This window comes from Electrona antarctica (genome assembly GCF_951216825.1).
Source record: "Electrona antarctica genome assembly, chromosome: 24".
Taxonomy (NCBI): domain Eukaryota; kingdom Metazoa; phylum Chordata; class Actinopteri; order Myctophiformes; family Myctophidae; genus Electrona; species Electrona antarctica.
In genome coordinates this window covers 6,205,164-6,232,657 of record NC_136803.1, presented here as the reverse complement: position 1 = coordinate 6,232,657, position 27,494 = coordinate 6,205,164, and the positions used below count along the sequence as shown (strand labels likewise).

The 27,494-nt window shown below is 46.1% G+C and overlaps 1 protein-coding gene across 4 annotated transcripts in view; it reads right to left on the bottom strand.

Annotated features, from left to right (window-relative positions):
- trak2 (trafficking protein, kinesin binding 2) overlaps positions 1-27,494 on the bottom strand; it is a 35,657-nt gene that overhangs the window by 4,855 nt on the left and 3,308 nt on the right. Inside the window, exons 2-16 of one of the 4 annotated variants that reach the window (XM_079495369.1) lie at positions 24,628-24,878; positions 22,494-22,703; positions 16,528-16,575; positions 15,201-15,277; positions 14,679-14,795; positions 13,758-13,979; positions 12,588-12,666; positions 12,289-12,419; positions 11,176-11,250; positions 10,778-10,915; positions 10,171-10,250; positions 7,437-7,601; positions 6,263-6,564; positions 3,185-3,417; positions 909-1,323 (exon numbers count right to left, since the gene is read on the bottom strand). In XM_079495369.1, the coding sequence (XP_079351495.1) occupies positions 909-1,323; positions 3,185-3,417; positions 6,263-6,564; positions 7,437-7,601; positions 10,171-10,250; positions 10,778-10,915; positions 11,176-11,250; positions 12,289-12,419; positions 12,588-12,666; positions 13,758-13,979; positions 14,679-14,795; positions 15,201-15,277; positions 16,528-16,575; positions 22,494-22,703; positions 24,628-24,715 (2,380 nt within the window). In that variant the 5' untranslated portion in view covers positions 24,716-24,878. Of the gene's footprint in view, positions 1-908; positions 1,324-3,184; positions 3,418-6,262; positions 6,565-7,436; positions 7,602-10,170; positions 10,251-10,777; positions 10,916-11,175; positions 11,251-12,288; positions 12,420-12,587; positions 12,667-13,757; positions 13,980-14,678; positions 14,796-15,200; positions 15,278-16,527; positions 16,576-21,236; positions 21,508-22,493; positions 22,704-24,627; positions 24,879-27,494 lie in introns of those variants that run through there. The other 3 variants (XM_079495370.1, XM_079495371.1, XM_079495372.1) reach the window with 3 other exon arrangements.

The window sequence follows — 27,494 nt, the reverse complement described above, 5'->3', positions numbered from 1 at the left end:
GAAGTCCCTTTGGGGACTATGGGCAGTATTATGCATGTCTTAAGTACCAGGTCTTATTACTTAACTTAAGACCTGGAGGCGTGATCAATGCCATTTGGCTATAGGCCTATCTCACATAATTTCCCCGCCCCCTTAATACTCCCCCTTTCGGGGTTAGTGGTGATAGCGTGACGTCACTCCATAGACACTACATGTTAACAGAGGTAATTTAAGAAGTCTACAACTTTTGTTTTCTCAAGGTAAGGTTTGTTCTATCTGTTCGAGCTGATTTACCATCTTGTTTGCTTCATAATAATATTGGTCTGTCACATTTTTACATTAGGAAATGTACTTAGATTCTCCAGAGAAAAAAACGTGTAAATGCTAATGTTAAATGACACCACTATCTACCGGAAGGGGGCGTGGAAAGGGGGCTGTGAGATAGGCCTATTCTGAGTGGCCAAACAGCATTGACCACGCCTCCAGGTCTTAAGTTAAGTCATAAGATCTGGTACTTAAGACACGCATAATACTGCCCAATGACTCATACTGTCCTTACTGTTTCAGGGCCTGAAATCCATTTATTATTCACATATTGGGGGGTGGGGGGGGCTGGTACTACTTAATTAAAGGTCTGTCTCAAATAACATTCTGAGATATACACTCTGCTGCAGAGGCTGTACTGTTTTGAGAAGGCTTTTCAGTGTGGAGCCACCTGGGCCACCAGGGAAATAAAGTGATAAATATGGACCCCCCAAGGGACGTATAGTAGCATACCCGATTAATGGGAGAGTCGTGTATAGTCATTGGGCTGTGGTCGCCTACCGCTAGGGTCAAACACCATCTCTTCAGTTTTCTTTACACGCAAATTGAGGTGGTTTAGCAATCTTCCTGGTTTGTATTTCAAAAACAATGATTTTAAAGCTCACCAGAGGAAGAACCTGTTGCTGCCGTTGTTGTAGTTGTTGTTGTTGTCGTCGTTGTCATGGCCGGGGTGAAGCAGCCCTGTGATTGGACGGTAGCCGTCGGCGATGTGGAAATGGGACGCGCTGGCGGGTAAGAGGGTGTTCCGATGACATCACTGCCTCCAACATCCAGGGAGAGGTCAGGCCTGGGGTAGGAGGAGGAGGAGGAGGAGGAGGAGGAGGTGGTGATTGGAGAGCCTCGCAGGTCAGCCGTGGGGTAGGAGGAGGAGGAGGAGGAGGAGGTGGTGATGGGAGAGTCCCGCAGCGCTGGGAAGCAGAGGGGAGGTACCGGATGCTTTCTCTCCTTCTCCTCCGGTGTCGACGAACAGCGAGCCTTGAACGTGATGCCTACTTCCTCCTCCTCCTCCTCCTCGTAGGCCTGTCACGATTACACATTGGAACATTACAATTTGTATTTCCGTTTGCATTTTGGGCTTCGTAATCACAAATGACAAAATAGCGGAAATAGTTGATCTACAAGCTTACTGCCATTTCTGCTATTTTTGAAAAACGCTTGAAAACGTTTTTCAACATGGAAATGATTGACAATTATGCACAAAATAATTGCGATTATCTCAAATTATTGCGATTAGGCGATTTTTGCTCCTGATCCGATTCCAATCATTTCATTTTGAGTATCTGCCGATACCGATTTTTTTTCCCAATCCGATATTTATAGTTTTATAGAACACTAGAACACAATATCACAATAGTACAATATCCAGTCTAATATCATGATATGGATATAATATTGATACTAGGGATGTCCCGATCACATTTGTTTTTGCTCCCGATCACATTCATTTGAAAATGACGCGATCGGCCCAGATTTCCGATCACGAGATCGGATCGGGACAACCCTAGCGATTATGTAAAAGTTGTGCCAGGCCTATACCTCTGCGGAGCCCTTCTCCTGCGACCCGTCCCGTACCTCTGCGGAGCCCTTCTCCTGCGACTCGTACCTCTGCAGAGCCCTTCTCCTGCGACCCGTCCCGTACCTCTGCAGAGCCCTTCTCCTGCGACCCGTCCCATACCTCTGCGGAGCCCTTCTCCTGCGACCCGTCCCGTCCCTCTGCGGAGCCCTTCTCCTGGCTGCGACCCATACCTCTGCGGAGCCCTTCTCCTGCGACCCGTCCCGTACCTCTGCGGAGCCCTTCTCCTGCGACCCGTCCCGTCCCTCTGCGGAGCCCTTCTCCTGCGACCCATACCTCTGCGGAGCCCTTCTCCTGCGACCCATACCTCTGCAGAGCCCTTCTCCTGCGACCCGTCCCGTACCTCTGCGGAGCCCTTCTCCTGCGACCCATACCTCTGCGGAGCCCTTCTCCTGCGACCCATACCTCTGCGGAGCCGTTCTCCTGCGACCCGTACCTCTGCGGAGCCCTTCTCCTGCGTCCCGTACCTCTGCGGAGCCCTTCTCCTGCGTCCCGTACCTCTGCGGAGCCGTTCTCCTGCGTCCCGTACCTCTGCGGAGCCCTTCTCCTGCGTCCCGTACCTCTGCGGAGCCCTTCTCCTGCGACCCATACCTCTGTGGAGCCCTTCTCCTGCGACCCGTACCTCTGCGGAGCCCTTCTCCTGCGACCCATACCTCTGTGGAGCCCTTCTCCTGCGACCCGACCCGTACCTCTGCGGAGCCCTTCTCCTGCGACCCATACCTCTGTGGAGCCCTTCTCCTGCGACCCGACCCGTACCTCTGCGGAGCCCTTCTCCTGCGACCCGACCCGTACCTCTGCGGAGCCCTTCTCCTGCGACCCGTCCCGTACCTCTGCGGAGCCCTTCTCCTGCGACCCATACCTCTGCGGAGCCCTTCTCCTGCGACCCATACCTCTGCGGAGCCGTTCTCCTGCGACCCGTACCTCTGCGGAGCCCTTCTCCTGCGTCCCGTACCTCTGCGGAGCCCTTCTCCTGCGTCCCGTACCTCTGCGGAGCCGTTCTCCTGCGTCCCGTACCTCTGCGGAGCCCTTCTCCTGCGTCCCGTACCTCTGCGGAGCCCTTCTCCTGCGACCCATACCTCTGTGGAGCCCTTCTCCTGCGACCCGTACCTCTGCGGAGCCCTTCTCCTGCGACCCATACCTCTGTGGAGCCCTTCTCCTGCGACCCGACCCGTACCTCTGCGGAGCCCTTCTCCTGCGACCCATACCTCTGTGGAGCCCTTCTCCTGCGACCCGACCCGTACCTCTGCGGAGCCCTTCTCCTGCGACCCGACCCGTACCTCTGCGGAGCCCTTCTCCTGCGACCCATACCTCTGCGGAGCCCTTCTCCTGCGACCCGTCCCGTCGTCCTCGGCTCCTCTCGTCCCGTCTTCCTCTGCTCTTGTCGTCGTTGTCCTCCTCGTCCTCCTCCAGGTCCGTGAGTCGGTACACGGCGTCCTGCTCCAGCGGGCGGAAGCCCTTGGTCACGACGCCGGGGTGCGGGTCCAGGATGGTGCCCAGGTGGGGCGTGGCCAGCTGCTGCCAGTGGTGCAGTGTGACGGAACCTGAGAAGGAAAATGCAGAAGAATTTAAAATCCATAACCCATTTTGGGCGGGAACCCCTTTTGGTGTAATTTAGCTATTGAAAAATAGCAGATCTACAAGCTCATAGCGCGCCACCGAGTGGCGCGCTACGAGCTTGTAGGTCTGCTATTTTTTTTAAATCATGAACATGTGGTGCAAAGCTTTGAATATATACTCTTTCAGAGCGAACGTATTAACTCAAATCTTTGCTTCTGGGAGGTGGTCCCTGAAACAACACATTTTCAGATGGAGGTCAGCGGCCAATTTCATATATTTTTGGGGGTCCTTGACATGAAATATTGAGAACCACTGATACAGAAACATGAGGTTTTTCAGAAAAAAAAGGACCTTTTAAAAAATACGTTTTAAATTTCGACGTCAGGCCTAAATGGGTTAAGACCTGAGGACCCGATTCTACGAATGTCTTCTTAAATCCTATCCTATAGAAAATGATTTTATATCAGTGGTGTTCAAACTTTTTAATTTCAAGAACCCCTAGGGGGGGGGGGGGGGGGGGGGGGGGGGGGGTCACGGTCACTGTCACAACACATTCTCAGATGGAGGTCGGCGGCCAATTACATATAATTATAGGGGTCCTTGACATGAAATAGTTTGAGAACCACCGATTATAGAAACATACTGTATGTTTTTTCAGAAAACTGTCATGATTTAGAAGACAAATCTGGTCTAAGGTCTTAACGGCAGAATTTACATATGCTTTAAAGCGCAAATAACATGCATTTTAAAACTGCTTTTAATATTTAATATCATATTGTCTATGTCCCTCAAAGTTATTTCTAATGGTTTGAGCCTCAATCACCACTCTGATATAACCAGTCCTTGTCATTTCTTTCTGGACTTTGAAAGCAGTTTTAGCTGCAGTACCACAATGTCCTGAGGTGGACCATTTGGGGTCAATATTGCATGCCAACACCAACAAAGGCTAACTAACATGATTAGCTACCAGAGCCTAACTGCAGTATAATTGAATTTCCGACAGAAACAACGGCCACTGACTGTCCAGTATGAACATAAATAGTTATATGAGACTAAGTGATTAAGGGCTAGACAAATAGGACTTTATTTTAGACAGAAACAAGGCCGAATGTAATAGATTATAGCCAGCTATGACAATGCCGTTTCTGAAAGAAGATACTATTTGTTGATGTTGTTGGCTACCAGTGGAAAGTAGCACTGTTGATCATTAGCTACCACTGTTGACTTTTTCTTTTTTGTACTAAATTTTTATCCCACGATTTGTAACCCATTTTCCACCCCTGTGTCAATTATCTAATGTGATCCTGGGCTCTACACACCCTCCGCCAATTACCTGGGGAGAGCAACGGACTTGAACTCATGTTTCCTTCATGCCCGAGTGTCCAAGTCGCTCCTTTACACCTGACAAGGGGAGTTTCCCTGGTTGGACGTAGCGCGTGGAAGGAACACGTTATTCCAACCAGTTCCTTTCCCCTTCATCAGGCGCTGGCCAGAGGGAGGCAGTTTAGAGACCAGGATTACTGCATGTTTTTTGTGAGGGTACCTACCCTAGGGGACACGGGGAGAACATGCAAACTCCACACAGAAAGGCCCTTTCGCCAACCCCGGCCTTGGGTATGGGCACTGATGACGCGGAGGAGAGGACACGCCACCAGCAATGTTGACTTTTACCCTTATCCCTTTCGGACAGTCATTTCATTTAATTTATTTATTTATTTGTTCCGAACATATTAAAAAGTAACATAATTGAACAGACAAAGGAAATAAAGGAAAAATTTGATTACAAAAAACAAATATCTATCTCTTATATCTCTTAAATATCTATATCTTAAATTAATTAACAGTATACACTGTTGATATATTATTATCTCCCACCACGGAGACAGCACTAATCCTTCTGTGAGAAACATAATTGAGGTTATGCTACTATGATCTAAAATGAAATTTCAGTCAAATAATTTTTCTTGTATTTATATATTACCCTAATTTGTGTTAACACATAGATATGTATTATTAATATGTTAATTAATATGCAGTGTCCCCGGACATTTGGCTTATACGGAGACTAGCCAAGCCTAACACATTCTGTTTTCTAATTGTGGTCTTCCAACCCTAGCTGCATGACAAAAGGCCAGAGGCTGGTGACCTGATAAACCCATTTTGGGCGGGAACCCCTTTTGGTGTTAGCATTATGTTATGCTTTAGCTATTGAAAAATAGCAGATCTACAAGCTCATAGCGCGCCACCGAGTGGCGCGCTACGAGCTTGTAGGTCTGCTATTTTTGAAAAATCGAAGAACGACCGACATAGAAACATAGCTTTTTCAGAACTTTCAGGATGTAGAAGACATTTTTAGAATCTGATCTCAGGTCAAAATGGGTTAAAGTTGCCCGTAAACTGTCCAGACACAGGTCCATGTGCATCAGTATTGGTCATATTGTCCACTTGGCTGTCCTCCATGAGTGTCTTTTACACATCCGTTTGGGAAGCTTACAGATGATGAAGCTCAATCAGGAAACAACATCCTTGACACGGAGACGCTGATAGACAGTAGTATCTCAAATCTCAAACTCTCAAATCTCAGATCTCAAACTGAATCAATATAAAACATTAAAAGACGGAGATCTCTGTCTGTGGCAGTGAACCGATGGATTTGAAAAGACGGAGATCTCCGTCCACGGCGGTCGGTGTGTTCATTTGACATCCAGGCCTTGGCTGTGATTTGTTGCTCTGCATGAATAGGGGGCTTGGCTAAAAGCCATGAACAGATTCAACTGAAATGGCATCAACCATCTTATCTTCAGATAACCTAATAATACTATGCCCTACCTTCCATGGGCTTGACAATCTGCAGCTTCTCGGGCAGGAAGGTCCTGAAGATGACCGAGCTGAGTGAGAGCTCCGATAGGTTGGAGTAGGAGGAGAGTCTGCTTCCCATTGGCGTGCTGCCGCAGCCGCTGGCGTCCGACGGCTCCGCCTCCCCGGCCATGGCCTGCAGCTTGCGCTCGCGCTCCGTGAGGAAGAACTGCTGCTCGCACAGGAAGTTGTGTCTGCGCAGCGACAGGCGGTGCAGGGCCTCGGTGAGGTCGTTGCGGCCCGGGGAGCCTGGTTGGCCCAGCTTGGTCTCCTCCCTGAGGAAACACAATTTACAATTTAAAGGACAATTGTTTTTTTGTTTTGTAACCAAAGTTCATGTTTTAGGTTGTTATTAGAGAAAGTAAAAGATGAGTGTTCCCCGTGATCTTTTGTGGCCAGATGACATTTCCTGGGGTCTAGTAGAACAGGATGACCTTTTACGCAGAGCCTGGTAGTCGATGGTCACTGAGGGGGCGCTTGTTTTACAGGCGACCGGATTAATGTTGGTGAGGGGTCCGTTAAAACGACCGGATTAAGGTTGGTGAGGGGTCCGTTAAAACGACCTGATTAAGGTTGGTGAGGGGTCCGTTAAAACGACCTGATTAAGGTTGGTGAGGGGTCCGTTAAAACGACCTGATTAAGGTTGGTGAGGGGTCCGTTAAAACGACCTGATTAAGGTTGGTGAGGGGTCCGTTAAAACGACCGGATTAAGGTTGGTGAGGGATGCGCTGCTCCGTGCTTGCGGTTATCGTTAGGGTTTGAGGTAGGTTGTCGTTCGGACCAATAGTATGTCGGAAAGCATGCACCCATATAACACCGCCCTACTAGTAGTAGCCAATCGTCCCATCAGCGCCCATCGAAACCGAGGCTCTGCGTAAAAGGTAGTCCCCTAGTAGAACATAATACTAACAAATGACAAATCTAATAGTGGTTTCATTGCAAACCAACCACTAGGGGGCGAGCCAAATTAGTTTGCGATGGATTTTGAAAACCTTATGCCCATACCTAACACCATGCCAAAAACGTGCCATCTAAGCGAAGGGCTAATTATTAGGCTCAGTTTACAGCGGACATTTAAACGAACCACAAGTGGCACAATATTCCGTTGCGAATGCTTTTACACCAGACTAGTGTAGTTATAACGTACCCCTGATTGGACGTGAAGGGCTGTGCGGTCATCACCAGAGAGCTCCGCCCCGAGCCGGGGATCGGGGGCACGGCAGAGGACGCCCGCGCTGCTGCCGAGGTCTTGACAGAGCGCACCGTCTGGAAGACCTTCTTCTGGGATATCCGCAGAGGTTCAAGGGCATCCCTAGAACAGACGTAAAAGACAGGTACAGTAAAGGTCCATGCCGAACCTCCTCAAGGAACCCCCCTGATCCCAGCCCAGTTTGAGAACCACTGACTTAGAAAATAGATTTACAGAGTGGGTATATGGCAAGGTTATGAAATACTATTTATCACACTGTGGGTATTGACCAAGTTATCAGTCACAGAAAATGTAATTATTGATCGGAATAATCAACCGGTAAGGACAAAGAAACCGTGTACTGCACGGTCCAACCACTATACAAAATAACACCCGAGTTTCTAGTGCACAGAGATGGCCGGGACCGTTCGTAAAGTGGAGTGGGGGGTATAGAAGGACAGTTCATAAGGAGTGGGGGAGAGTAGAAGAACAGTTCATACAGTGGAGTGGGGGAGGGTGGAAGAATAGTTCATACAGTGGAGTGGGGGGTATAGAAGAGTTCATACAGTGGAGTGGGGGGTATAGAAGAACAGTTCATACAGTGGAGTGGGGGGTATAGAAGAACAGTTCATACAGTGGAGTGGGGGGTATAGAAGAGTTCATACAGTGGAGTGGGGGGTATAGAAGAACAGTTCATACAGTGGAGTGGGGGGTATAGAAGAACAGTTCATACAGTGGAGTGGGGGGTATAGAAGAACAGTTCATACAGTGGAGTGGGGGGTATAGAAGAACAGTTCATACAGTGGAGTGGGGGGTATAGAAGAACAGTTCATACAGTGGAGTGGGGGGTATAGAAGAGTTCATACAGTGGAGTGGGGGGTATAGAAGAACAGTTCATACAGTGGAGTGGGGGGTATAGAAGAACAGTTCATACAGTGGAGTGGGGGGTATAGAAGAACAGTTCATACAGTGGAGTGGGGGGTATAGAAGAGTTCATACAGTGGAGTGGGGGGTATAGAAGAACAGTTCATACAGTGGAGTGGGGGGGTATAGAAGAACAGTTCATACAGTGGAGTGGGGGGGTATAGAAGAACAGTTCATACAGTGGAGTGGGGGGTATAGAAGAGTTCATACAGTGGAGTGGGGGGTATAGAAGAGTTCATACAGTGGAGTGGGGGGTATAGAAGAGTTCATACAGTGGAGTGGGGGGTATAGAAGAACAGTTCATACAGTGGAGTGGGGGGTATAGAACAGTTCATACAGTGGAGTGGGGGGTATAGAAGAACAGTTCATACAGTGGAGTGGGGGGTATAGAACAGTTCATACAGTGGAGTGGGGGGTATAGAACAGTTCATACAGTGGAGTGGGGGGTATAGAAGAACAGTTCATACAGTGGAGTGGGGGGTATAGAACAGTTCATACAGTGGAGTGGGGGGTATAGAACAGTTCATACAGTGGAGTGGGGGGTATAGAACAGTTCATACAGTGGAGTGGGGGGTATAGAACAGTTCATAGAGTGGAGTGGGGGGTATAGAAGAACAGTTCATACAGTGGAGTGGGGGGTATAGAAGAACAGTTCATACAGTGGAGTGGGGGGTATAGAAGAACAGTTCATAGAGTGGAGTGGGGGGTATAGAAGAACAGTTCATACAGTGGAGTGGGGGGTATAGAAGAACAGTTCATACAGTGGAGTGGGGGGGTATAGAAGGACAGTTCATGAGGAGTGGGGGGTATAGAAGAACAGTTCATACAGTGGAGTGGGGGGTATAGAAGAACAGTTCATACAGTGGAGTGGGGGGTATAGAAGAACAGTTCATACAGTGGAGTGGGGGGTATAGAAGGACAGTTCATGAGGAGTGGGGGGTATAGAAGAACAGTTCATACAGTGGAGTGGGGGGTATAGAAGAACAGTTCATACAGTGGAGTGGGGGGGTATAGAAGGACAGTTCATGAGGAGTGGGGGGTATAGAAGAACAGTTCATACAGTGGAGTGGGGGGTATAGAAGAACAGTTCATACAGTGGAGTGGGGGGTATAGAAGAACAGTTCATACAGTGGAGTGGGGGGGTATAGAAGGACAGTTCATGAGGAGTGGGGGGTATAGAAGAACAGTTCATACAGTGGAGTGGGGGGGTATAGAAGAACAGTTCATACAGTGGAGTGGGGGGTATAGAAGAACAGTTCATACAGTGGAGTGGGGGGTATAGAAGGACAGTTCATGAGGAGTGGGGGGTATAGAAGAACAGTTCATACAGTGGAGTGGGGGGTATAGAAGAACAGTTCATACAGTGGAGTGGGGGGTATAGAAGGACAGTTCATGAGGAGTGGGGGGTATAGAAGAACAGTTCATACAGTGGAGTGGGGGAGAGTAGGACAACAGTTCATGCTTCCACAATACGGGGAAGCAGCTTTTTGCTTCTACGGGCCGACGGCGTGGAACAAACTCCCACTGTACCTTCGACAGGCAGCCTCTGTAGACATTTTTAAAGCACAGCTCAAGACCCTCTACAATTGATCTTTAAATTTTTTGTTATTCATGTCCTTACTGTATTGCATTACTGCCTTGCTTTTCTTTTTTCTTTCTCCATTGCTCTGTAAAGCTCTTTGAGCTGCATTTCATGTCATGAAAGGTGCTATACAAATAAAGTTTTATTATTATTATAGAGTGGAGTGGGGGAGGGTGAAAGTGAAACCTTTGTTCCTGAACCGACGTTTCTTCTTCCACACTGAGCTCTCTCCTCATTGTGCCCTCAATCTCTGCTGCCAGGGAGTCCTGTAACACACACACACACACACACACACACACACACACACACACACACACACACACACACACACACACACACACACACACACACACACACACACACACACACACACACACACACACACACACACACACACACACACACACACACACACACACACACACACACACACACACACACACACACATGTATTTATCATAACACGGACAAAGGACAACTTCAATAGAGGGTATGCACATGACATCAGCATCATACCCGGAAGTTATGCAGGAACGAGTGGCAAAAAAATACTTTCAAGTTTCTGGCCTTAACAGTCCATACATCCAAACAGAAAAGTCCTATCTGATTGCATTAAACAATGTTACTACGCTATGCCACTGACTCTATATATAGTAGGAGTATAGTGTTAAACAAATGGGTCAGAATATTATGGTCTTCTACAGTGTGTCAAATTGGGATCCCAAGACACACACAAGGAACTTAGACCAGCTTAGCGGGACACAAAATGTGTGGTATATAAAGTTATCCTTACCATTGGGTATAGTCCGTAGGACAGGTGCCGTCGCATCCCAGCAGAGGGCGTGTTCTTATTACGCAACTCCTTCATCTCCTCCTGGGACTCATGGAGCATCCCCACACACTCTGCGTTCCTCTCTGCAAGCTCGTTCAGCTGAAAAGCACGCACGCACACACACACACACACAGATGGTTGCAAGCAATTAAAAAAAGGATTGTCCCGAAATATAAAGTACAGCCACACACACACACACACACACACACACACACACACACACACACACACACACACACACACACACACACACACACACACACACACACACACACACACACACACACACACACACACACACACACACACACACACACACACACACACACACACACACACACACACACACACACACACACCTCTGCGGTTAGTTGCCTTTGAGCTTCTTTGGATGCCTGCAGGTGAATTCGAAGCTCTTCCTTCTCGAGGGCCAACTGCAAAGACAACACACACAGTCAAAAAGGATTAAACCTGTCTTCTTTGTAAATCTAAGTTATTGTTCATATCTGCCCTGTATAGAAGACAAATACAAAGGCTGCACACTCATAGCCACGATGCAAAAATGTATTTAAAAAGAGGAAACCAACATTTCGACAATTTGTGATTACGAAGCATAAACACAGAAATACAAATTGTAACGTTCCAATGTTCAATGCAAAAAAAACAAAAAGAGAATTAAATCGTTAATCGCCATTATTTGTGCGACAATTAATCAACTTAAATTTGTAATCGTGACAGCCCTACTGGTGCTATCTCCACACATTTTTCCCCTCATTACCCATCTCTTCTCTCCCCATCTCCTCCTCCCTCTCCCTCCCTTAGGGCCGATTCATACTCCCATTTATTCTGGAAAGGTTCTAGGACTGACTTAAGTTAGGCGCTATAATAAAAGTCAATTCAACGCTGCAGTCGCTTGTAAATATCGGTGGTCATTGACATGAATATGTTTTGTGGCCGGTAAATGATACACATCTTACTGACCCTTGTGCGTCCTCCTCCTACAGCCAGCTGGGTGTTCTGTCACAATCAGGCTGTTTTGTGTGTGCGTGTGTGTGTGTGTGTGTGTGTGCGTGTGTAAAAAGCAGTTCGTTAAGAACGTGATGCGTTGGGAACGGAGGTATCTTGTGTTTAGTTTCTTGTTATGTGAACGTGTTGTTTATTTGTGTAGCCTAGTATAGGTTTGTAATTATTTTAGACAGTATTTATTGTATTGTTGAGTCTGACGACAACACTGCAGCCAGATCTGCCCGCTCTGCAGAGCTCACCTAACCAGCCACAAGCATTTGGAAGTTGTTTCCTTGTCTTCAAGGCCGACAAATTGAACTCCGAGCTGGGCTGAATGAATGAGGAAATACCGCTGCTGAAATGATTTTGTCTCGTCAGAAATGTATGAATCGGGCCTTACTCCCCATCTCTTCCCCTCTCCTCCTTCCCCATCTCCTCCTCCCCCCCTGCCTCCATCCCTTCATCACCTCCTTGACTCTGTGTTGCAGATCTACTATCTGAGAGAGGAGCTGTGCGATCTCCTCCTGGTGCTTCATCAGGTCATGGTTCTTCCGTGAAAGCTCGTCTGTCATAACCACCATCTGGCTGTTGGACTCACCTGGAAAAGATACGCGCACATAAAATGATAAAAACAGCCTTTATGAAAAACACTTTTCAGAACAAAGTCACAAAGTGCTTCACAGTCAGTGGTTAGAATGCCAGGCAGAACAGCGAGTGCACGTCTGCATAATTGTTTTGCGTGTGCGAGCGTGTCGTCGTGACTCACGGAGCTCCTTAACGCAGTCGATGACCAGCCGTTGCTCCTTCTCTTCGTAAGTGATGGTTTCGGTCTTCAGATGACAAGCCTGGAGAGGAGGAGGACAACAACACACAGTCACACACACACATTCACACCATCACAAATACACACAGAGTCTGTGTGGAGCTATACGGACCCTGTCCACGTGACCTTACTAGAACTGACGCATTCTTCTGCAACAAACAATGTGATGTCCCCATCTGCAATTGTTTCAATAATGATTATAAAAGATATGTATATATGTTTAACATATGTTTGTCAAGGTACTTGACTTCCCTGTGTTTTTCACTAGGGAGAAAATACATTTAATAACCTCTGAATGTTTAGACATAACCACTATATACACCGTATAATATAGTGTATAATATATAGTTTTCAGGAGCTGTGTGTGGATGCCTGCTTCTGCCTGGAGCTCTTTGTATAAAATAAATGTGAGAAAAACAAGAACCTGGGTAGCTCTCTTGCTACAGTAGGTTCCTACATACTGTACTTGTGTGAAGGGCATTGAGCATGGCATCATTATGACTTTAGAATCTGCATTGTTTGTAGCATAGTTGTGTGCATAGGGCCCGGCCTCTTACACCGGACTGCTTTCAGCACCGATGCACCTTGGTGTCTGAATGCGTGCATTTCTAATAAATCTATCGCGACTAGCGACTGGACCGCGGAGCGCCGTCTAACACAGGATCTTTTTTCATAATTAGACGGGATGATTTAGATCGCGAGTTATGAACGTTTTAAGATTTTCGTTTTCATCAGCTAAACAGGGGAGGGAGTTTTTCGATGACACTCTTGCGCGTCACCGAGGATTGCCCAACAGGCGCTCCCAGGCTGTGGAGCCATGCGATCCGTTCTCATATCAATAAACTTCGTCTTTTGGACAAGACTTCGTCCTGAGCGTCGAGCGTTACTAATAGAAAGGACAAAGAACTTCGTCCTGGGCGATGGGAGTGTTAACGGTTCCTATATGGGGTTCCAAATGGACCCTTACAGGTCTGTAACTCTCAGAGTGTACAAATGGAACCAAATGGATCCGAAAGGGTCCATTTGGTAAGGTTCCATTTTATACACTCTCAAGAGTTCCGATTCTCTCATTTTCACGGATCCCAACCCAACTCATGTCGTGTGGCTGCGTACCTCTGATCTCAGGGCGAGGTTCTCCTCCTCCATCTCCTGCAGCTTGTACTGCAGCGCCTCCAGCTGGCCGAGGGCCACGGCGGCGCTGAGGCCCCCGTGGTGGTGCTGAGGCTGGCGGTACGGCGTGGAGCAGCTGGAGTCCGTCTCGCTCTCCTCGGAGGCGCTGGCCACCATGCGCAGCAGCTCGTCCTTCTTGGCCAACTCATGCTGCAGCTGGTTGACCTGGAGGGCGAGTAGAGGGAGGACGTGGCGAACGCAGTGAACGCTTTGATCTCCCCTTGGAAGTGAGAACAAAACGTGCCGCCGCGTTTCTAATTCTGTCATCGGCACACCGTGACCCATGAACCCTCTGTCCCTACTTTCTGTCAAAACTATTATGTGGAGAGTAGCAGCAGACTTTTTTGTGCATATCTGCGATGTAAACTCACCAGAAATGTCCTCCTAAAACTTTTGTTCTTTTAAATCAAACCTGAAGACTTTTCTGTTTTTGTAATTTATTTCTTGTACTGCACTGTACGTTTGTTCTTATATATGTATCAGTTTTATTCTTCATTCATTCTTCTTTTGTATTCTATTAACTCTTCTGCAATGTTTTAACCCATTCTGGACGGGAACCCCTTTTGGTGTTTTAACTAAGCATTATGTTATACTTTAGCTATTGAAAAATAGCAGATCTACAAGCTCAAAGCGCGCCACAAGCTTGTAGGTCTGCTATTTTTGAAAAATCGTAAAAATGCGGCACAAATCTTTGAATATATATTCTTTCAGAGCGAACGTTTTTTTTATTTCGACGTCAGGCCTAAATGTTTTAATGCTCTTCATATTTTTGGTAAAACGTTTTAATTGCCTTGTTGAAATGCGCTATACAAACAAACTTGTTGTGTGTGTGTGTGTGTGTGTGTGTGTGTGTGTGTGTTCTACCTGATCCAGGGCCTGTGTTAGCTGCTCTTCCACAGCCTCGTTGCGTTCCTGCAGTAGGTTGTTCCTCTGCAACAGCGACTGACCAATCCGAGCCGCCAGCTCCAAGTCCCTGTCCCGCTGTCCAATCAGAGCATGGGACACAGGTCAGTCAGTCAGTCATTCAGCCAACCGGTGGCCGTTGTTGGTGTGTGTGTGTGTGTGTGTGTGTGTGTGTGGGCGCCGGCACAAGCTTACGTTAAGAGGCGGAAAGAAAATGCCTAGAACAGGCGTCTTTTCCTGGTTTTTAGACAGCTGGTCGATGGAAATGACGCGAGTGCGCGGCTCCAACTTGTAGCGTCGGCAAAGCGTTTTCGTTTTTTTGCCGACGCTACAAGTTGAAGCCGCACTAGCATGATTTCCATCCACCAGCTGTTTAAAACCCCGGAAGAGAGGCCTCTTCTAGGCGTTTTCTTGACGTTTCATGGCGTGACTGTGGTTATACCCAATGTGTTGTTATTAGTGAGCGTGAGTGTTCCAACCTACCTCCACCAGAAGGTGTGTGACCACTTCAATGTCATTGTAGGTTTTGGTCATCTGCTCCACGCGGTCTGCGCTGAGGACTGACGGTTGAGAGAAAATACAAGTTATTAAAGGCCACAAACATGTTTTTCCACACAACCAAAACACCTACTTGCATTCACAGACCTCTGCACAAAACGAGTAGCGAAGAATGATGCAAAATGAATATAAAAATGAATATATACCCAATATATACACAAGTACATGCTCAGACTAGCATGTCAATTTCATTAAGAGCCCGACCTCATTCCCAGCTTTATCTCCATCTCACAAGGAGATAAAGCCTGGCGAAGAACAACTACCGGAAGTGTCAAGCAAAATCACAGGGCCACCACAACTTCCTGTAGCCCTGTGTGTGTCGTGTACTTCCCGACAGTTAGAATTTCTTGCCCAGTCTACTTAAAGTGCCTTCTGACCGCAAGCAACTTGTTGACGACATGGGACATTATACTCGACGAAATGTCCCACGGTTCACTGCAAAACCTTGGATGCTACATGTAGGGCTAGCTATTAGCTTAATCTAAATTTCTAAACCGGAGGATCAGGACCTCGATTGTGGTCATGGACAAATAAGAACACCTTCACCAGAAGAACATTATAATGTACTAGTGTTATTTAAAGTCCATGGTCAATGCAATATTCAGGTTCCATTGTGATATAACCCATTTTTGGCGGGAACCCCTTTTGGTGTTAGCATTATGTTATGCTTTAGCTATTGAAAAATAGCAGATCTACAAGCTCGTAGCGCGCCACCGAGTGGCGCGCTACGAGCTTGTAGGTCTGCTATTTTTGAAAAATCGAAGAACCACTGACATAGAAACATAGCTTTTTCAGAAAACTGTCAGGATGTAGAAGTCATTTTTAGAATCTGATCTCAGGTCAAAATGGGATAAGTTTAGAAGCACAAGGTTAGCTCAAAGTGTCCTTCAGACACATAATAACACATAATGCGTGGTTGCTAGCGGTCCGAGTGCACCGACTAATCTTACACGGACACAAAGAAATGAGAAATTAAAATAAACACATTAAATGATGCTGCCACTGTAAGCCGTCTACGGTGGGACGGCAGACCTATGCTAGGTGAACCTTAATTAAGTGTCTGCCATCCACGATCTACATGCAAGAGATGGATAGAGGGGCGAGTCCAGACTTCCATGGCTTCAGGGTATAGGGCACTGTCTGGAGTGCCCTAGCTCTCTTGGCCACCAGGAAGACTGAAGCCCCCCCTCTCTACGTGCTCGGTTAACAACAGGCAAGGAGCAGCGGCTTCTTTACAGGGAGAAACGGATACCTTTGGAGCCAGGGTGGGAATAGGGAGAGGGCTCCAGAGCGAGATACGCTAGAGAGAGAGAGAGAGAGAGGCAGAGAAAGAGAGAAACGGAATGAGAGAGAGAAGCAAAACAGAGTGCAAGAAAGACTAGGGATTAAAGAAAGTGATTGTAAACAGAGAGAGACAGAGTTGCACACAGGAAGATAATATCATAAAGCATGAGTTTTGCCATTATCTTGTAGAGAGGGCACTACTAGTAGAAAGCTTGGGCTGGTTTCAGCACCTGAGTGAGTGGTCTGTGCAGCTGTTCTGTACACCTAGTGAGTGGTCTGTGCAGCTGTTCTGTACACCTAGTGAGTGGTCTGTGCAGCTGTTCTGTACACCTAGTGAGTGGTCTGTTCTGTGCAGCTGTTCCGCTGCTCCTGTTTGGAGAGAATCTCTAGATCAGCTGGCTTTACAAAATGAAGAGCACATGTATGTCCATCAGCCATGAAACTGATTGAGGCTGTATGTGCACACAATCCCACACACACACATGTCCATATCGCAGCTTCCTCCTGTGACCTCTATCCTCATCCCCTCCCCCCCCCCCCACCCGTGTGACCTCTATCCTCATCCCCCACCCCCTCTCGGTCCATCTCTGTCTCAGCCTGCACAAATAACCCAGGCCTGGGACTCTGGGAGGGCTATCTTTGACACAAAACAGGAAGACACACACGTTCTACATGTAAACCTATCCAGTTACTGTACACCACTTCAGATGAGCGCGCACGCACGCACGCACGCACGCACGCACGCACACGCACACACACACACACACACACACACACACACACACACACACACACACACTTTAGCCGCAGTAAGGATCCGGTCATGGTTCCACTGATGCATCATTAAGGTGCATTACTTACATACATACATGGCAACCTGCATCGTCTCGGTTCACGGCATACTTTTCCCTGACCCAGTGGATTAGTCACAAACCAGCAGTCACACATTCCTTTACATGTTTTTTTTTTCCTGCAGACTTACTAGAATATAAAGATCTCTTACGCAACACACACACACACACACACACACACACACACACACGATTCATACTTACATACCGTGCCGTGCACTGAAATAGCTATCACAACGCTTGTAAATCAGATATTTCCAGTGCGAGACATCAGCAAACAAACAAGCATAAATCACCCTAATGGATAATGAATAGGTAACTCATTAAGTACACTGTAGGACGGTGAACCTTTGGTCATGATAAAACCAAACTAGATGGACAGAAGGCTGGCCGGAGTCTACATATTTATACACAGTATACCCACTAAGGCTGCAACGATTAATCGATTAATAGTAATCGATTATTCAATTAGTTGCCAAATCATTTAGTAATCAAATCGGCAAATAATCGCTGGAGTTTGTTATTTATTGTGAGTGTTTTTCCACTTAAACATAGTTTTTCCAGTGTTAAATGTAACTAAGCTAAAGACGAGTGAGCCTTACAATCTGCTGCTAGTTGCACATATATAGTAGCGCCTGCAAAGCAAAATACCACATATAACAATGGTGACTTTTTTTGAATAGCAGCCTTTGCTGAGCAAAATATAATAATAATACATTTTTCATCTTTGTCTTTTTTGTTAGTTACAACTACAACATGTCTAAAATAACCTAAAATCAAATTTATAAGGTGATAAATGAGTGCCATAATCCGATTCATTGTTTAAATAATCGGCCGATTAATCAATTCTTTTTATTTTATTTTATAATTCCTTATCCCACGATTTTGCAACCCATTTTTTCCACCCAGTGTCAATTATCTAATGTAATCCTGGGCGCTACACTTCCTCTGCCAACCTGACCTCATGCTTTCTTCTATGCATGAGGAGTCCAAGCTGCTTCTTTTCACCTGACAGGAGAGTTTCCCCGGCTGGACGTAGTGCGTGGAAGGAACACGTTATTCCGACCAGTTCCTTTCCCCTCCATCAGGCGCCCCGGCTGGCCAGGGGGAGGTAGTTTAGAGACCAGACGGGGAGAACATGCAAACTCCACACAGAAAGGCCCTTTCACCATCGATTAATCAATTATGAAAGTAAATACTGTATGTCACCCATTAAGATGGCACACTATATCTTTTCAATATCGTTTCAGCATCGACATCACAACGTACGCATGGTCCATAGTGACATTGCAAAGGGTAGCTATTAAGGCAAATTGTACACAGTCACACACTGACCAAAATGATAACAGTGTGGCTCGTCTAAAATACAAATTGTAAATCTTTTGGTGTACTCAAGCCAAGGGAGCATGCTGAATCAATGCAGTTATACAATAATGAAGTGCACAAAGCTGTCCCAACTCTCAAGGCGGTTTGAACGTTCTGGAGCTCATTATTGAGCCTTCGTGGTGCTCCAAGCCATTTAAAACCAACACTATTATTTACAAATGTACCATTCATATTTGTGTCTCCCGAGGTCAGGGAGTTACAGTATGTCAAAAACAGTACAGTGAAACATTTCATTTTGATTTATCTTTGACCTTTTAGAATATCTCTGACATGCCAGAAAAAGACTAAGCTAAGTTAATGATGTTCAACAGATTGAGAATGATAAGAATAAACTTTGGATGACTGACACAAAGATTCCCACTTTGCACTCTTAGCCACTGCTCCTGCTTTGACGAGTAGCAATTGCTGTGTTCTTAGTTTTATATTAGTTTAGTAGTTTCTTGATGTATTGTTCTTATTGGTCTTTTTTAGTCTGTACTTGGTTAGCTATTTAGACTCTCTCTGAGCCTCCCTGGTAGTTGGTTTTTGGTATTACGGATGTCATATGTTTGTCTTGTCATGTCCTGTATTTGTTGTTACTGGCAGAGCTGTGTAACATTTATTTGCCTCTTCTCTTGGCCAGTGCACACTTGAAAAAGAGACTATGGTCTCAATGTGATTTTACTGGTTAAATAAATAAAATAAAATGTGTTTATGTACAGTATGTGTGTGTACATACGAGTGGTGGGGAGGGGACGTCATTAAGAGATTTCCATAGGAATGCGTCAGGCTCTATTTATAGGCCCCCTACAAAAGTGGAGCAACTGTCCAGCCAACAAGCAACGTGAGACCACTTCTGCAGAGCCCTTACTGTACCCTACTGCCCCCGACCCTACTGCCCCCGACCTAACCCCCCAAAATAAGTCACACAAGCAGGGCCAGCATTGCTGCACATTCGTTCACGCACACCTCAAATGTGTGTGCAGCACACACCATACACACATGTATGTATGTATGTATGTATGTGTATGTACGTACACATGGGCAGGTAGGGCGCACATGCATGCATGTATGTATGCGTCTGTGTCTAAGGTATTGATGCAAACAGCAATATAAAAAGGACACAAAAAAGTGTCGTTGCATTGTTGTCCATCAGAATATCTGATAAAGCCTTCCAGTCAAAGTATGCAACGGCTGCTGCAAAGCTGTCCAAATGAAATCACGCAATTCCGTGTTCTCACCTCAGTCTGCTGGTTGGATGGACTTATCTCAGAAAAAGGGCTTAACTGCTTTAGATTTAAAGCTATTCACTTAATTTCACTAGTCCTTCTTGCTTTGGTGACAACATCTAGCTAGCTATGTTCAAATTGTGCAAGGAAGAATAAAACAACTTAGATAAAAGCTTTTTAACTCAACTCAACTTTATTTATATAGCACCTTTTAACATGACCAAGTCAACCAAAGTGCTGTACAGGTTAAAATAAAGCAAACAATGCAATATAAACAGACATTAGCAGGCAATATAAAAGGCACAAACAAGCACACATTTGATCCAGTGAGGTGAAGACAGGGCTGTAACCTCAGCCTTCACTAAAGGTCAAGGAGAAGAAATAAGCCTTTAGCAGGGATTTAAAAAATACCAATCGACTGGGCGGCTCTGATGTGTGCAACTCTTTAAAGAAGAGTCATTACTATATTTTAAACATCACTGGTCCAATCTACAATATAACTGCCAAAGTACTGTCCAAATATAAACCACTGCCGCTCTGCCCAAGTCAGTGGACATTATGACCCGTGTGGGCATGACCCTCTGCGTCGGCAGACAACCAGGCACCGTCCAGCGGGACATGACTTGGCACTGTGTGGGTCAGCCGACTACAAAGTGGAGGAAGACAACGGAATGTCATTCAGTGGAAAATGCACATGGTCTGCCCCCCCCCCCCCCCCCACCACATACTGAAACTTCAAGGTCAACTGAAGATTTTAACAAACCACCAAACACGGGACATAATTAGGGAAACTAAAGGATTGAATGACAAACTTGACGTTGTGAGTAAACTCTCTCTCTCCCTCTGTGTGTGTGTGTGTGTGTGTGTGTGTGTGTGTGTATGTGTATGTGTATGTGTGTGTGTGTGTGTGTGTGTGTGAGTGAGTGAGTGAGTGAAGCCCTCATTTGAATGTAAACAAGAACATACGGCCACACCTCCTCTTGGAACCATTTCCTGCTTGCTTGGGCCTATACTGTATGCGAGGCAGCACTGTGGCCAGCACAGCAACACACACACACACACACACGCATACAGACATGCATACAGACATGCATTTGAGTGTGCAGCACACACGCTCCCCTCGCTCCCACCAGGGTTCCACTGCAATGACCTTGGAAAGTACAGTATCAACATGTTCTGCAGTGACACACACACATATTCACACACACACACACACACACACTGAGGCTCACCTTCCACAGCAAAGCGCTCATCCATTTCCATGTCATTGTGGATGTTGAACACCGGCATGGCCTGACAACTCTTTCCCTAGCGTCCTGCTGTTTCTCCTCTAGCCGTCTCCCTATCTAGCTCTCTCTCATCATATCTCCTCCTCCTCCTCCTCTCTCTCTCTCTCTCTCCGTCTCGTGACACTATGGGTCTGGCTTTGCACACAGCTGCACTTATCACCGGCCAGCTTCTCTTCTGGGACGGGACGCGGTCGCACAACAAGCGCGACACACACACACCCATTGAACGCACTGAAAAACGCATGCGTGGATACTAGTTTCCCCGTCGGCACGTGTTCGCGCACATACGCGGGAGGTTTAAGAAAACAGAACGTGCATTAGAGACGGTCGCTCGTAAACAGAAAAAGTGCTGTTCAAACGTGACAGCTACCGTTGGGTTACATTAAATAATAGCCAGGATTATCTGTGCGCCAATTTAATTCAGAGAAAAAGTGATTGAGAGATTAAGTGAAAGCCTTGCATGGCTAATGCACTACACAGCTGCGTCTGTGTGTATGTACCGTGCAACACACACACAGACACACACACACAGGCACACTGTCACACACACACACACACACACACACACACACACACACACACACACACACACACACACACACACACACACACACACACACACAGGCATGCACACACACACACACACCATCTGCTGCTCTAATTTCATTGCAGGCTAAATCAATAACAGTGAGAAAGACACAGAGAGACAAGACAGAAAAAGACAGAACACACTCGGCAGTCGGCACAAAAAAGAGTAGAAATAGATTGACAGTGCCCATGTCTCGTGGGAAAGTGTTATGTTAGTGCACAGGTCATGCTTTGGTCAGTGAAGCATAGACAGAAATAGGACACTTTCCCACTTGTATGACTACTCTAAGCTATCATAACCGTGCACCTACTTTCTAAAAACGATAATAATAATGATAGTAACAAAAATAAAAAAATGTCCAAACTCAATTACCCTGCTCTTTTGCCCAGAGAGCTTAATATTCAACTAAAGCCCTATAGTTGATCATTGCATTGCTTATAGCCATTTGCTCAAACCTTTTAAAACAATTACAAAGTATGTTTTGCCTTAAAACATAAAAAAAATAGATACTTCCTAAGATAACTCACAGATCATGCGTTCTGCCGAGCATACAGTCCTCCATGCACTAGCGTTCCATGTCCACACACACACACACACACACTCTGACTCACTCATATATCTGAATGTCTCTTCAGCCAGTATGGGGGAGAGGGCATGGTGGTGGTGGTGGTGGTGGTGGGCTGGCTTCTCGTCTGGGGAGCAGCTGGGAGAGATGACCCAGTCCTGGCTGTCCGACAGGTAGAGGGAGGCGCCAGAGCCAGCGGAAACCGAGCCAAAGGACCCGGAACCACAGCGCTTCCCGCTGCTGCCCAGACCCTCGTCTGCAATGGAGAGAGAGAGAAATGTAGCATAAGCCTACAATACAATACCAGGTACTATTTCTGCCTTTATTGATAGGACATAGAGTAGATAGATAGACAGGAAACAGGGAGAGAGAGACTGGGAATGACACGCAGCAAAAGGTCGTCAGGATCGGGACTGGAACTCGCGACACGCTGCCTGTCAGGCATGCGCCTATGTGGTATGCAGACCTATAGCTTGTTACGTACACAGCTCTAGAATTGCACTTTATGTAGTCATAGCACTTTATAGTACACATGTATAATATATTATATAGTATAGTATGTATAGTTAACATAGATACTCCACTGTTACGTTCTTAGTTTATGATTCATGATAACTACTTTTTATATATGTGATGTATGCCATGCTTTTGTTATTGCTTAATGTAAGTCGCTCTGGATTAAGAGCGTCTGCTAAATGCCTAAATTGTAAATTGTATGCGCCTGGTCCAATAGGCCAGCGGGCGCCCCAATACCAGGTACTATGTGGTATGCGCCTGGTCCAATAGGCCAGCGGGCGCCCCAATACCAGGTACTATTGTGCTCAAAATTCGATTCAGTTTGCCACGGCCGGCACAGACAATAGATGGTGTCATGTACTGTATAGCCAACTGCAGCTCATGCATCACTTAACCTGTGTTGCTCTGAACTGGTTTACAAATTCGCAGATTTCGCGCACACACACTTTTGGTCGGCCATTAAGTCTTATACAGTGGACAGTGGTGTAAAGCAACCAAGTACATTCACTTACTGTACTTACAAATGTACACATTTGAGGTGTTTGTATTCCACTACATCTCAGAGGTAAATATTGTACTTTTAAGCCACTAAATGCTGTAGTTACTAGTTACTTTGTAGATCCTGATTATTATTACAAAAACATACAGTACCCCTATACATTTCGACCATTTGAAAATAGCCGATCTACAAGCTCACAATGTGTTGCGATGCGACCCATTGTGAGCTTGTAGATTTGCCATTTGGGGGGGGGGTAACCACCTGTCAGTGGGGAGTGTTGGCTGGGAGGAGTAGTAGGACTAAGGCCCTATACGTCCTCTCTGGGGGGTACTACCTGTCAGTGGGGAGTGTTGGCTGATGAATGAATATCAACATCCTAATACTGGGGGGTCAAATGATGACAGGCAATTCCTGCTGTCAAAATATGACCCCCCCAGTCAAAAAACACTTTGTTTGAAATATACACTCATGCTTTCCAAGGTGTGATTTGGGGTCCTAAGGATGAATACAAAATGAATATCAACATCTTAATTTTTTTCCCCGGTATTTCTATAGTACTAGTAAAAAGTACTAGTACTACTAAAGTACTAGTACTTTTTCCACCACTGGTCATATAAGACATATCTTGCGTAATCTGCCATCTTCTCAGTGACAAAAGCACTTCCGTCTCGCATGAGTGGTCGCGTGAAAAAGCATGACAAACTTTCTCTTGAAATTGGATAAAAGTTCCAGACAGTCAGTCAACCTCATAATTTTTTACAGACGAGTGAGTAGGACATGCATGAACAGTCAGAAACGTGCCTGCCAGCGGTGGAGAACAGAGTTATGTAATATAACAGAGTAGGTTACAGTCAGAGTAGGTTACAGTCAAGTACAACTGGGGGCTGAGGAGGCAGGCAGAGTGTGTGCGTGTGTGTGTGTGTGTGTGTGTGTGTGTGTTCCTCTTTCTCAGGGAAGTCAATGTCTTCTGCTTCAGCGGTTATGTGGTTTAGTGGGACAGTCACGGCTAACTATAGCATCAGGCCCAAAGACATGACCACAGGGATGCACAATGCACAACAACATGCTCAGCGGTCTCTCTCTCTCTCTCTCTCACACACACACACACACACAGTGTAAATTTGTACACTCTCAAGAGTTTATGAGATGTACTGTTGTCTCTTACCCGTCTCCGTGCTGGACTCTTTCTTGGCCATCGCGGGGGGTTTGACTTCAAACATGTCCTGTCTGAGTAGAGGGTGGGGCCTCTGCATTCACTCATACATTACAGACTCTCTACCAGACAGGAACAGGGATGGATGGATGGAGGGGCTACGGCTGGGACATGATCACATCACATCCAGTCGCACCACTGACTGGGTGGGAAGTGTGAGTGTTGCTGCACTGGACGGACAAACATCCACCAAGCTCTTTGACCTGTGAGGGAAGAGAGAGAGAGAACGGGGCGGTCATGATTATACACTTTTAAGTTGACGTGATGATTAATTGTCACACAAATAATTGGAACTACAATTTGTATTTCCGTTTGCCTTTTAGGCTTCGTAATCACAAATTGCACAGGGCAGATATGACAAAAAATGTTTGGGTAATACATTTTGGGTGTTATAATTATGTCATGATGATTTTGTTACATTTAATTGAGTAAAATAAAATAAAAACAATAAAAAAGGTTCACATTTCTGTGTGTTCTGAAAGCAAGGGACAATAATGCTAGAGTCATAGGGCAGGCCAGGGATGTTTTTAGTGACCATTTTCTTACAGATCAGTGTGGTTGCAAAAAAAACAGAAGTGTATCTCCGACTCACTCCAGGCTGCTGATAACATTCAGCCTGACACTCTTTCCTCTCCATCTCTCCTTCTGTCGCCCTCTCTGTCTATTTGCATTCTCACTAACTCCTTCAGTTGACATTTAAAACCGATGACAAACAGTTCTCGCACTAGGAGACATTTTAACCATCGACTGGACAGAATTGTTCAGCTCTGGCTGGCTGGGTTGAGCTGGACCAGGAAGAGTGACAGGTTAATGTTCATTGGAAACAAACTCTTCTCCAAAGTGATGTTGCGAAGCTGCTCGTCTCATCAGCATGAGTCATGATGACCAGAGCATCCGCCAGTGAAGTGAAGTCTTATCTGCTGAAGGACTTGCGTACTCTGGCCATGTTGCTCTTAGGATGTGTCACAGATGACAAAAGAGCTTCCTGTACTTCAATTGATTTCAGAAGGATCAATTTTAACAGGTGTTATTATGCCATTGGCTGACAAGTCAGCCTCAGCACGAACTGGCAACTTGTCCGGCTTATCGAATTCTCGCTAGATTCTGTGACTCATATGCTGCTGCTGCTGTGAGTGACTCTCCTATGCAGTTTCCATTTCTAGGCTGGGTGCCACATATTATTGCTTGGTTTTAAGGGGAGGGCTGAGGGGGGAAGAGAGCGGGAGACAGAGAACCTCCTACATCCTGTTTTCTTTTCTCACACTCTGGGGAATGTTCTAGGCAGGGGGCTTAAAGGCATGTTGCAGGGGGCTCAAAGGAATGACTTGACTAGTCAGACAGGATGGGTATCTATAAAAAGGGATTATTTTCGCTCCTATGCCACCAAAATGTGGAACGCCCTACCAACAGTCATTAAGACATGTGAATCCCTTGAGTCCTTCAAAACCGCTCTCAAAGGGCACCTATGGACGGCTGAAATTCGAAACTGGCCCCCGTAAAATCTGAATTTTCCCCTCACGGTATATGTTTCTTTTCCCTTTTTACCTCCTTTATGATGAATTCCTGTTCTGTTCTTTGACTATATAGTAGAGTCTATCTGTACGTCTCTAAATGTTTTGATGAATTGAACATGGTGGACCCTCTTGTAAACAAGTGTAATGCTTAATTGGGTCGTCCACTCACAGTTAACAGTCTTTGTAAGTTTGTATTGAGTTTGTGCTTGAAATGTACTGTAATTCTGCAAACTGTTAATAAATATTTCAATCAAATCAATCAATCAAATGGGGAATGGGAAAGAGCTTCTAATAACATTATGCAGTGTGCCAGGACTGGATATTAGCAGAAACATGTTGAATAAAAGTGGGTCAGACAGCATGACCGCTACATGAATGTCTGTACACCGGTGGAGATGTCATGGGCTGAGCAACAGTGTTTTAGTATTGCTGCAACTGAGATGCTTGTGGTTTAGGAAACCTTTCCTGCATCTCAATTCAGAGGGTGCACCCTTCTTCAAAGTGCGTTCCTGCCTGTGTCAACTCATGTAGGCAGACATACCCAGAGTGCGCGGCTGCGCGCGCGTGTGTGTTAATGTCAGTTGAAGCAAGCAGATAGCCCTTCGGCCAGACTCAGCTTCCCCTTACATAACAACAGTGATGTTAAGACTGTTTGACTCACAGAACGGCTTACTGAGCATCACCACAGCGCTACGCAACACCATATTATTCATCTTTAAAACACACAACAGTAATGTCAACATCGAGTAGTGAACAACAACAACTGTGTTGTTGTTGTTTTAAGTTTACATATTTAATTATTTATCACTGTCTGGCGTGGATATTCTTCCTGCATTTGTCTGCCCACACTTTTTGCAAATGAAATCTAGTGTCCCGTCCCCAGTAGATAGATGGTATGCTATTGTCCTGGTTTTAAATGTCCAAGCCAATGACACATTGTGTGTCACTGCTGAGTCAATCTGTGACTGTCAGTAACAATGTCCCCATCCATCCAGATAACTTCTCATTAGTGGTACAAGGCCTCTCCAAGGCTTGTTGGAATCAGGTTGGGGACGACCTTGTACTGTGCATTCACAGGTTGGGGACGACCTTGTACTGTGCATTCACAGGTTGGGGACGACCTTGTACTGTGCATTCACAAATAAAACACTGCCCAACGAGCTTGGCTCTAACCCAGGTTGGGGACGACCTTGTACTGTGCATTCACAAATACAATACTGCCCAACGAGCTTGGCTCTAACCCAGACCTTGTACTGTGCATTCACAAATACAATACTGCCCAACGAGCTTGGCTCCAACCCAGCA